At 39.7% G+C, this 12,860-nt stretch overlaps 1 protein-coding gene across 4 annotated transcripts in view; it reads right to left on the minus strand.

Annotated features, from left to right (window-relative positions):
- The window catches only part of arhgap17.S (Rho GTPase activating protein 17 S homeolog), a 92,179-nt gene that overhangs the window by 21,749 nt on the left and 57,570 nt on the right, over positions 1-12,860 (minus strand). For all 4 annotated transcript variants that reach the window (XM_041578467.1, XM_041578470.1, XM_041578469.1 and 1 more), the window contains exons 3-11: positions 11,592-11,696; positions 10,122-10,198; positions 9,456-9,567; positions 7,072-7,148; positions 5,812-5,920; positions 2,118-2,186; positions 1,508-1,589; positions 1,041-1,168; positions 383-494 (exon numbers count right to left, since the gene is read on the minus strand). In XM_041578467.1, the coding sequence (XP_041434401.1) occupies positions 383-494; positions 1,041-1,168; positions 1,508-1,589; positions 2,118-2,186; positions 5,812-5,920; positions 7,072-7,148; positions 9,456-9,567; positions 10,122-10,198; positions 11,592-11,696 (871 nt within the window). The remainder of the gene's footprint in view (positions 1-382; positions 495-1,040; positions 1,169-1,507; positions 1,590-2,117; positions 2,187-5,811; positions 5,921-7,071; positions 7,149-9,455; positions 9,568-10,121; positions 10,199-11,591; positions 11,697-12,860) is intronic.

Below are 12,860 nucleotides of genomic sequence, written 5' to 3' on the forward strand. Positions count from 1 at the left end.
AGTGTTGAAGCAAAAGGCAGAACTCTGTCTGTTAATTGGCTCATGTGACCTTACATGTGGTTTGTATGTGTGCACAGTGAATCGTACGATCTCAGGGGGCGGCCCTTATTTTTTAAAATGGCAATTTTCTATTTATGATTACCCAATGGCACATACTACTAAAAAAGTATATTATTATGATAATGGTTCATTTACATGAAGCAGGGTTTTACACATGAGTTGTTTTACTCTTTAATAGAGACCTACATTGTTTGGGGGATATAGTTTTCCTTTAAAACACAATGCAACATGGGGATCATAAGTGATCCACCCTAAACAGTATATGGACACATTTTTGGGTCCCAACCACAGGTAAAGACTCTTGTACATATTTCAACTATACCTGCCACTGCATGTGGGTCTGAATAAAATTCCTCTAGTTGAGACGTAGAACAGTCCAGTGCAGCTTTAAGCTTCTTGAGTTTGGAGGCTCCTGCTGCAATTCTGAATAAGCCCTGTTTAACAAATTAGGGACACAGATAAAATGTCAGTAAAATATGGAACCGGCACAACCTCAGCTTCAGAAGACACCAACGCATAAAGGTGGCCATACACGGGCAGATAAAGCTGCCGATATTGGTCCTTTAGACCAATTTGGCAACTTATCTGCCGTGTTTGGGGGCTTCCGATGGGTCTTCCCAATCGATATCTGGCCACAATAAGGTTTAATTTTCGCGGCAACCGACCAGTCGGAGCCCATTGCTCCTGGTTCTAATCCTTCATTCACCCCTAGGGCCGAATGTTCAGATTACCCCAATATAGCCCTGCCATTGGTGGGCATATCGGGGAAAGATCCGCTCGTTTGGCGATGTCGGCAGACAAGTGGATCTCTTTGTGAATGGCCAGCTTAATTCTGTAAATAAGTTAAACTTCCACTACCGCTCTTAAACATATGCTGTAGGTTGTAACTGAACCGTAGCCACATAACATCAAAGTGAAAATATTGCAAATTAGCAAAAAAAATAAATAAAATCTCCATTTTAATTGCACTGGCTACATACCTCTTCTTTCATGCCGGTCTCCAGCAGCATCATTACACAGGCTTCGACGGGTAGAGCTATCTCTCTTCCACTCCGTTTCAAGTGCTCCTCCAGTGGTGTGCCAAAGGCTGGCTTTTCTGTCCACTTATCTGAAGGGTTGGGAGAGCATCCACAGAACAAAACACCACAGGGTTTTTGTGGGTGGGTCCACGGGGGGGGGGGAGACAGATATTAGGAGAAAAACATAGTATTGCAGGCAAAATACATACAATGACAGACGTCAGACGTACAAGATCAAAAAAAGGGACAAAGATGCGGAGATGAAAGATAGAAGAAAAGTCAGTTAATAACAGCAGCTTTGGTAATCAGAAAAGAAAGAAGTTTAGACTCAACATTATCCCAAGTTTATTCCAAGCTGGAAGCACAGATGGAAAGCAGACAGAAGCAGCAAAGAGTTGGGGGGCTGCAGGAGAGCCGGGAAACATTACCTTGCTGGGCTTGGATTTCGGGGAGTGCCTTTTCTAAGGCAGACAGTGCTTTCCTATGGTATTCAGCTTGTGTCTCTAACAACTGCAGACAGAATGTACACAATGGACAACACAATGAGAAACACAAGGATGGTAAAAAGCAGGGATGCACAGAAACCAAAATATTTACATTTTAGCTGGATATTGATCCCCCTAGAAAAGTTTCCGCTAAATTCTTGACCAAAACTTATATTGCTGACCGAGGCACACAATCTCCTGTATATAACTGAATCATAAGTGAAGAAAAATGGGCCAAACCTTCAGCTGTCTGGAGCTTAAGAGACCAAATATTCTGGAACAGGTTCAGGCAAATACTACGGGGACTATTTACATGTCTGGATTTGGCTGAATTTTAAATGGAATACTGGATTTGGTGCATGCCTAGGTGAAAGACAAGATGCAGACATAGACGTGCCACAATGGAGATCACTAACTCTTCTTTCATCTCAACAAGGTTATCTATCCCTGCCAGCATCTTTGATATAATGAAGTATAAAAGTGGTAGCTACCGTTCTCAACCTTTGGTTCACTCAGGAAAAAAAAATGCTTTTCACCAAAAAAGAAGACTTACGGTGACAAAATATTTTCCATATTCGCCTTCCTTTGAAACAAAGTTGTACATGTCGGCGGCAAGCTGGTCCTGTGTTGAATAAAAAATAACAAAAATAAAAAGGCCATCAGGCATTCATCTAAAACATATATGCCCAAGATCAGCTATGTATAGGTCCTTGCAAAAAGTATTCACACCCTTTCTCTTCTCACATATTACGGAGCTATTATTATCCTTAAATGGATACTGTCATGGGAAAAATGTTATTTCAAAACGCATCAGTTATAAGTGCTGCTCCAGCAGAATTCTGCACTGCATTTCTCAAAAGAACAAACAGTTTTTTTTATATTTAATTTTGAAATCGGACATAGGGCTAGACATATTGTCAGTTTCCCAGCTGCCCCCAGTCATGTGACTTGTGCTGATAAACTTCAGTCACTCTTTACTGCTGTACTGCAAGTTGGAGTGATATCACCCCCTCCCTTTCCCCCCAGCAGCCAAAAGAACAATGGGAAGATAAACAGAAAACAGCAACCTAACACAAGATAACAGCTGCCTGGTAGATCTAAGAACAGCACTCAATAGTAAAATCCAGGTCCCACTGTGACATATTCAGTTACATTGAGTAGGAGAAACAACAGCCTGCCAGAAAGCAGTTCCATCCTAAAGTGCTGGCTCTTTCTGAAAGCACATGACCAGGCAAAATGACCTGAGATGCACCTACACACCAATATTACAACTGAATAAATATACTTGCTGGTTCAGGAATTAGATTTTATATTGTAGAGTGAATCATTTGCAGTGTAAACAGAGTCATTTGGAAATAAAAACTACATCATAAAAATGATGATAGAATCCATTTAATTTATCCAGCACCTCCACATTCTGCAGGACAAAAACTGCCCATCATTGACATCAATCCCTGATCCAGAGAAGCGAATCTGAGGTCCATATCCGTAACACAAATACTACTGTCATCTCCAATGCATGATATGTGATTTAATAACATGGTTAAGGGAACGCTTTCTGGGAAATATATATTGCCATTAAGTCCCTTTAGTGCTTGATGCAGAGACCGCACAGAAGGGTTTATTTAGATCCCAGGTAAATATTTATATAAACCTCCGCATCAGCCCCTGACACAAACACAAGTGTGTGTATATAAACAGAACTCTGAACACACACAGACATACAGCTAGTGAACTCAAGTTTGGCGCAATAAATGCTATTCCCATACTTTGTCACAGTGTGATGGAGAGCATATGCTACAGAGAAGGTGGGTACATGTTTACTCCAGACATGCTTCACACTTGAATTATAAAAAGCAGCAGTTCACCTTTAAGGGCAAGTCAACCAGAGAGAAAAAAGTATGCCTAATAAAAGAAAACATAATTCGAAGGAACTTTCCATTGTATATTTGTTAAACATTTTCAAGTAATTTGTAAAAACAATTTCCATTGAAAGCAGCATTTTCTTAAAGGGATCCTGTCATCGGAAAACATGTTTTTTTTCAAAATGCATCAGTTAATAGTGATACTCCAGCAGAATTCTGCACTGAAATCCATTTCTCAAAAGAGCAAACAGATTTTTTTTCTATTCAATTTTGAAATCTGACATGGGGCTAGACATATTGTCAATTTCCCAGCTGCCCCAAGTCATGTGACTTGTGCCTGCACTTTAGGAGAGAAATACTTTCTGGCAGGCTGCTGTTTTTCCTTCTCAATGTAACTGAATGTGTCTCAGTGGGACATGGGTTTTTACTATTGAGTGTTGTTCTTAGATCTACCAGGCAGCTGTTATCTTGTGTTAGGGAGCTGCTATCTGGTTACCTTCCCATTGTTCTTTTGTTTGGCTGCTGGGGGGGAAAAAGGGAGGGGGGTGATATCACTCCAACTTGCAGTACAGCAGTAAAGAGTGATTGAAGTTTATCAGAGCACAAGTCACATGACTGGGGGCAGCTGGAAAATAGACAAAATGTCTAGCCCCATGTCAGATTTTGAATTGAATATAAAAAAATCTGTTTGCTCTTTTGAGAAATGGATTTCAGTGCAGAATTCTGCTGGAGCAGCACTATTAACTTATGCATTTTGGAAAAAACATGTTTTCCCATGCCAGTATCCCTTTAACTCCTGCTCATTACTTTTTAAACAATGCTGCAAAGACTTCGTTCCCCAGCTAAAGGTGGCAATACATTGGCAGATTTTTTACTTCAAAACGACCGATTCCAGAACGTTACGATAATATCGGTAACTAATTGGATGGTTGATGGTGTACGAATGATCGGCTCGACATTATCGTTCGCAAAATTGATCAGATAAGTTTAAAAATTTTGGCTGTTCAGGGATAAAATCGGCCAGTGGGTATGAATTACAGACATTTGTTGTAGAATAAATTGTTCGTTCTTTGTGCATGTCAGGATTGCAGCACAAGCCAACGAACATATATGGAAGGACCCGAACATTCTTTGCTGAAAGCTTCATTTGTAACCCTTTGAACTATGTAAAGAAATAAATTGATGCTGACTGCAAGAATATCACCCTATCTCCGCATATGTGAAAGAAGTTTATTATCACAAAATCCAAACCCACCAGCACACCCTGGACTCTCACGATGAAGCTGGTCCGGTGCTCGGTAACAGGGATCGGCACTCTCAATTAGCGCAATCGAAAGAAGAAAAAATGGTACTACGAACTCCATGCAAGCGGGACTAGCCCTGCTAGCCGCTTGCATGGAGTCCATAGTGCCGGTTTTTCTTCTTTCGAAAGAAGTTTATTATGCCATAGCATAAATCCATGTGTCTGCATGGAGCAGGCAAGGAGAAACTGAATATATACTACAGACAATGGCACAATGATGGCACCACTCCTACTGTCTGATGAGGCGAAAAAACACTTTGTTCAAGTGTGAAAGTGCAGGGTATACAATCTACATGACATGACATACCCCACGCATCCATCTTTCAGGGCCTTGGTAAGCTGACTGTGTAATTCAGCACATGCGCAGTTGTCGCAAACCGCCAAACTGCTCCAACTGCGCATGCGCTGAAATACCGATCTCCCAGCCAGCTTACCAAGGACCCAGAAGATGGATGCGTGGAATTCCGCTGGCAGAATCTGCGCCGAGGGGTAAGTATAAAGTATGGGGCATTTCCCCTGGGGGGGGCAGTTAGCTTGGGGCGAGGAGGGAGGGAGGTCTAAGTGGGGTGTGGGGTTTTTTCCCCACAGGGTTGATTCTCCTTTAAGGCAGGTCTGTGAATCCGTTGCATTGCCTTACATTGTATAAACAGTCTGAGCCATCAGGACAGTTAATAAAAAGGGACAAACACTGCATTCAATAGCATTACATATACACATAACATAGAAATACTTTAATAAATGTAGATTACAAAATTGCTTAGAATTAGGATTTCTTTTATTAGGCAAGCATTTTTTTGGGGGTTGACATTCCCTTTAACTTTTAGTATATTATTACATTTCCTATTCTTAGAAACTTTTCTACAGCTACCATAGGCTTGATTCCTCCGAATAAAGCAATATATATATTTCCAGGCAACCTATGGATTCAGGCAAATGCCAGAGGGGCTGCCGTAATACCCCATAGACAAACACTATTTATTACGATGGGGGAGCTGTTTGGGCCTTGTAATCAAAAAGCCAGGGCCTATTTTGAATCCCAGTCAGGACCTGTGTATTTCCCACTCCCCTATCCCAAGTACCTTGCACTGCTCCACTTTGTTCATAGCTTCGTCCATCTCCTCCTTCAGGGAGTCCATCTTTCCTGGCTGCATCTGAAAGTTTGTCCCAGACTTCTGCGACTGGTTAAACCTAAACCAATAAGTTGGTAAGATAGAAGAAATGTTTTTATCGTTGTACTCACAACCATCGATTCTTCTGCTCAGATAATCATTTACTGTTGTTGTTCAAAGTATTTTCGTGCATATAGGAGCAGCCCAGTGATATTTTAAGGCTCATTCATTGAATAATACAATGAGACTCAAAATGTGCCATCAGCTGCTTCCCAATGACAGTATTCTTGCCTTTTGGCTGGCACAAGTTGCTGGGAGTCGTAGTCATAACAAGCTGACTGTCCAAAGAACGTGCAGACAACTGTAGAAATGAGCAGGCACTTTTGCGACACACCGATATGGAAAAATCTATTTTATTCCATGAATTAAAGCAACCTGATCCAGGCGCGTTTCGTATCTAGAGATACGTAATCATAGGCGTATGTGTACATTATGTGCCTATGATTACGTATCTCTAAGCTATGGGTTCCGGGCGCTGCACCTGAGCCACCACTTGATACAGGTGAGTGCGAATCACACATTTTTCACTTTGCCGTGTAATTTGTGCCCGAATGAGACGGACCTGGGGGTTATGCACCCAGGTCAACCTGTTTATCGGGTGAACCATGGCTAAATTTGTTTGCCGATTCAATTAATTAAATACATAGAGGTCGGAGTTTCACTCATCCAAACAAATCATTTTGTACATGTATATATATATATATATATATATATATATATATATATATATATATATATATATATATATATATATATATAGTCAAATACAAGAGATATGGGATGACTTTGACGTAGTTACAATATACTAAAATGATAACTACATAATGACACTAGTCAGCCTATTTCCAATCATAAAACAGGTTTAACTGCCTTTCTGCCCTGACTTTGATTCACGGCGATGTCAGTTACATTTCTACCCTGCTTTAAAAAAATAAAATGTCTTAATAGGTAATCCTTGCCTTCAAGTTATTTTCCAGTAAACAGCCCCATTGGGGTCAATTCAAATAGTTGTCCACAGTATTGTCTTTCCATGTGTGTGTGGCCTAAATGGGATCATTGGCCCCAAGGAATTCTCTATAGTGATTGTGCTTGCCTAGGGTTGAGAGTTGCTGTCTGTGCCTATGCTGATAGGCCTCAACCCATTATGCCTCACCCCTCTGTAGGACTCACCTGGCACGTGCAGAATCCCAGTCCAGCACCAGCTTAGCCAACTGTTTCCTCTGCTTCTGTATGTTGGGGATCTCCACCTGCAGATGAGTTTTATGGAGGAAGAGAAGAAGACAGGTTTAACTTCTCTACCATAGTTTAAAGCTGGCAATACACGAGTTTATGTATTTGTTACCTGACAAAGCAGCTTCAGGACAATGGGGCAGATATTCATCAAACTTATCATATATTTAAAGGGGAACAATCGCAAAAATTAAAAGTTATTGTTAGCTTCAGCATACTGAAATAAGAATCTTTTTAAACAGAATCAATTAAAAATTCTATGCCAAAATAATCAAGTTTATCTTCACTATTCCTCTGCCAGCATCTGTTTCTCTTCATTCTCTCTTTACGCTGGAGTTGGGTGTCAGATATTCATTGACAGTTAGATCCAATATATCTTATAGGGGGGCTCCTTTTGCCTAGAAGATGTATTAGAGCTCACTCTATTAAAATCACCAGAAGTCCTGTCTCTCTACATGCAGAATTTGTACAAAAGGCAGTTATTTTGTTAGATTTTGTTTGTACTGGAATCAGTTATTTGAGTGAGCTCTAATACATCTGCTAGGAAAGGAGCCCCCCTATAAGATATATTGTCTCTGTCAATGAATATCTGACACCCAACTGCTGAATGAAGAGAAACAGATGCTGAGAGAGGAATAGTGAATATAAATAATGTAGAATATTAAATTGATTGTATTTAGAAAGTTTCATACTTCAGTGTGGGGAAGCTTATATTAAATGTTCATTTGCAATAGTTCCCCTTTAAATTAACTAAGATATCTACTGTGTCCAGTCATGTTTATGGGTTGACAAGGATCCAATGGAAGTTAACGTGCCTACCTAAACATGTCTGGCAATGTCTAGTTGACTTAAAAAGACATTCAAATGACTTATTTAAAGGCCAAATAAAGATCCAAAAGGAAAATATGCCTAAGGCTTTACCATGACACAAAGATGCAAAGAGGCAGAGCAACCCTATGATAAATGAAAATGCAGCCATGATGTCTCCTCTTTCTATAAGCAGCCATGCTTGCACAGTTACAAAATTCATGTAACTACAATGGTTGACAGAAGCAGCAAACTTGCATACAAACAGTGACGCAACTACCATGGTCATATGGTAAAGCGGTATAAGAAGGTATATACTAATGTAATCTGAAAGACTTGGAAGATCCTGGATGTCTATGCATTAATTTACAAAAGTGTGTATAGACAAACTAAGAATTGGATGCCGGAGACAGGTGTATGGGCAACAGCTCCAGGCAAATATTAAAGCAGGAGGGCATTATCTGTCATTTAAACAATTTTATACAGTTCTTAATGGCCTTTGTTATTGCTGAACTCATTAGCTCCCATTGACACTCATCTCACTTAAAAGAAAAATCCAAGGTGCCTTTAATGAGAACTAAAGAAGTAGCTAGAAATGTTGTACATTATGTTTTGTGCTTCTGTACCAGCCCAAGGCAACCACAGCCCTTTAGCAGTAAAGATCTGTGTCTCCAAAGATGCCCCAGTAGCTCCCCATCTTCTTTTCTGCTGATTCACTGCACATGCTCTGTGCTGCTGTCACTTACTGAGCTTAGGGACCCACTCACAATATACAGTACACATAGAATAGAAATGTCACAATATAAGGCTGATTAGTAATTAATACAGATAATTACTACATGGCAGCACAGAAACCAGTACAATTAGCATCAGAATTTAATAATCAGCAAACCTGTAGCATCAGCTTATATTACAGGGGAAGCTCATTTTCTGCTGGATAATTAGTGACGACCCCTAAGCTTAGCTTCTCAACAGCTGCTCAGAGCCCACTGAGCATGTGAGTGTCACAGACACTTTCCAAGATGGTGACCCCCTGTGACAAGTTTGAAGTCCTGGATCATTGCTGCTATTGACAAGCTGAAACTTTAGGCTGGTGCAATAAGTTCACTATATAAAATATGACATTTTTAGACAAATTCATTTTAAGGGTTTAGTTCTTCTTTAATGTACAAAATTGCTAAATGTCCCTAGCATATTAATTATGGGAGAGTGCAGAGGACCTCTTGTCTTTGTGTACATGAATTGTTTGGTCACAGCTATGCGCTCGTGCACCCAAATTTTAAGGCCAATGCACAGAAAGGATTTTATGTGAAAACAAAACATTTTGCATTTATTCTGACCTGGGCACACAGTTTTTAAAAATGTGCGCACAAAATAATTTTTTTGCTCACGTAGCCAAAAAGGAATTAGAGGGATCACTGGTCACAGCTTCATTGCACCCCTGCCTAATAATTTAAAATGTAAAGGTGAGAGCAATTCTCCCTTTTTTGCAACTAGCAGAATAATTTCAGCCGTACCTCTGCCAGTTGGTTTAAAGGTTCCATGATGTCTTTTTCTATTGCAATCTCGTGCATAGACAGCTCCATGGCCAGCTGTTGCTCTGCATCTGCACACGAGTACAACGTTTTCCTGCAATGGTAATTGATTCATAACATGAATACTGGGGTTAGAGGCAAAGATCACTGCAGCACAACTGTGGAGTTCAACATGTGACACATCGAGGCTCATTTATAAACACTGGGCATATTTGCACCTGGGCAGTAACCCATGGCAACCAATCATAGTAAGTTAAGTTGAAAAAAGACACACGCCTATCAAGTTCAACTGTTTAAGTCTATGGTAACCTGCCTTACTGCCAGTTGATCCAGAGGAAGGCAAAAAAAACCCCAGATCTCCAAACGGAGATGGGACAGTCAGGTTGGCAAAACAGTCAGATTTAGGAACTTCAACTAACAATTACTTAGAAAAACAAACCTCTCAGCAAAAAAAACAGATCATATAGGTATAAAAATGTAACTTTTAATGTACATTCATACTTTAAAAAGTACCTTTTTTTCACTTTAAACAGTGAAGAAATGATGCTGGCAAATCATGTTGGTTTGTTTTGCCCCGGAATAAAGACAGTTACCATATACGACATAAAATAAGAAATATCAATTTTTTAAAAAAAGGTAAGGACTTACGCCAATAGAGTATCATCGCCAAGCAGAGAGGACCCCTCCACCATGGATTGTGACACGCCCATCAGAGAGAGTTTTTTCTGAAAAAGAATTAAAAATGAATATAACAACGATCATCGCTAATTATATAGAACCAACATACTCCGCAGCCCTTTGCAGAGATTATACAGGTATGGATCCGTTATCCGGAAAACCCATATCCAGAAAGCTCCGAATTACGGAAACGCTGCCTTCCATAGACTCCATTATAATCAATAATCCAAATTTTTTTAAAACAATTTCCTTTTTCTCTGTATTAATAAAACAGTACCTTGTACTTGATCCAAACTAAGATATAATTAATCCTTATTGGAAGCAAAACCAGCCTATTGGGTTTATTGAAAGTTTATGTGGTTTTCTAGTAGACTTAAGGTATGAAGTTTACAGAAAAGATCCAGTATCTGGAAAACCTCAGGTCCCGAGCATTCTAGATAACAGGTCCCATACCTGTACATCATTCCCATCAGTCCCAGCCACAGTGGTCGCGGTCACATTCACATGGTCACTTTAAAGGAGGGTTACTTTAAGAAATGGGGCACATACTTACTCAAAAAGTTACAGTATACGCCCCCTCTCTTTCTATTTCACTTGTCATTAATAGACTCAAATTCATTCAATCTATGCATTATTTTTCATCCCTCCTGCAGGATAAACTCGATCTTCATGTTGCCATTTGGGCAATGTGGGACAAATTTCTTGCGGACACATTATAGTGGTGTTAAAAAAAATGTGAATGCTTTGACTGTTTTTTTCTGTTTTGTTTATTTTTTCCTTTTGTTATAAACAAATTACTACTATAAAGAGTTATATAAAAAAAAAGTTACAGTATATAAATGGTTAACAAACATCAATAGCAGCATGAACCAATGCATATTAACTCAAGTTGAAATTTAATTTTCTAAAAACCTATATAAAACAGATAACTTAAGTACCCTAATTTGCCTCTAAAACAGAAGGCACAAAATGTTTTATAAGGTTGGAAGCTGCATTCAGAGCCCATATAACTGGCTACGGGTTGTAAGATACATAAGAGAGGGCTCCGTGTTTGTAATGTCTGGTGCACATTTAAAGTACACCAGATGTATGCAGCAAGTCTAGTAACTCATGGCAACCAATCAATTATTTTAAGACAGCAGACCAATAAATGCAACCTGTTGCTATGGGTTATTAGAACAAAGGTTAGTTGTGCATCTGTTTTTTACACTCAATAAGCAATGTTTAGACATCCTCAGAATATCTTGCAGAGCAGTAGCAGTATATAATTGGCACACAGCTGTTTGAAACAACTGACAGGTCCCTTTAATTGCTCCATAGGATTCAAGCCTGGGGTTCCCTGGTGCATTGCTTCCAGGATACATTCTTGATGCAATGGGAAAGTTTGGGACCTAAGTACATTGCACCGTGGTGATCAAGTGAGCTATCTCCACAACTTACATATCTCTTTTCTGCCTCTGTGCCCGGCTGTCCCTGCAAACAACCCAGCAGCTTCTTATTTGCATTGTGGCAGATCAGCCGTACTGTGTCAAGACGTCTTTCAATCTGTAAACAGATAAGAACATAAGTTATGAAACAAGTCAGCGCTGGTGTGCATTACATCGCTCCGCTCTGCTACTCCTATTGAGGATGCTGGGGGCCGGGACTGCGGGGTCTTCTTCCTCTATAGTTAAGCCTCTGTACATACAAAGTATATATACATTCTAACCCCATAAGGCCAGAGATAGAGCAAGGATTTATGGGGGGCGGGGCTAAAATGCAAATCGCCGGCGGGATGGCATTCGTTTTCCGAAGTCGCCCCACCAGGAAATTTTGGGTGACTTCAGAAAACAAATTGCGCAGAGTGCCATAAAGGCAGGGGAGGCAGTTCGGGGAGATTAGTCGTCCCGAAGACGAGGAGATTTGTCGCCGGGCGACTAATCTCCCTGAATCTGCCTGTGTGCCCTGACCCTAAAGGGGAACTATCGTGAAAATTTACATTTAATATAAGCTCCATCATACTGAAGTAAGAAACTTTCTAAAAACAATCAATTAAATATTCTGCATTGTTACTGAAATAATCAAGTTTATGTTCACTATTCCTCTCTCAGCATCTGTTTCTCTTCATTCTGTCTTCATGCAGGAGTTGGGTGTCAGATATTCATTGACAGTTAGATCCAATAAATGTTATAGGGGGCTCCTTTTGCCTAGAACAGGAGGGCCCACACTTAACTAATGCAGGGTCTACTTTTAGTAATTTGTTTTATTATTACAGAGAAAAAGGAAATCATTTTTTTTTTAAAAATTTGGATTATTTGGATAAAATGGAGTCTATGGGAGATGGTCTTTCCGTAATTCGGAACTATCTGAATAAAGGGTTTCCGGAATGAAGAGAGAATGAAGAGAAAGATGCTAACAGAGGGATAGTGAACGTTAACTTGATTATTTCAGAAACGATGCAGAATTTTCAGTTGATTGTTTTTACAAAGTTTCTTATTTCAGTGTTCTGAAGCTTATATTAAAAAAAAACCTGTAAAACCAATTCACATTTTTAAAATTAATATATATTGGAAAGTTGCTTAGAACAATGTTTTCTGTCACTATGCAAAAACATTTTTTTTTTGTTGGGAGTTCCCCTTCTCCAACATTCTTACACCTACCTACACAGGGCATAGAGTCAGATTTAGTTGGCCCTGTAGTATTGCAACTCTGTATAGAATATATTTTGGT

The sequence above is a fragment of the Xenopus laevis genome, chromosome 9_10S (genome assembly GCF_017654675.1).
Source record: "Xenopus laevis strain J_2021 chromosome 9_10S, Xenopus_laevis_v10.1, whole genome shotgun sequence".
Taxonomy (NCBI): Eukaryota; Metazoa; Chordata; class Amphibia; order Anura; family Pipidae; genus Xenopus; species Xenopus laevis.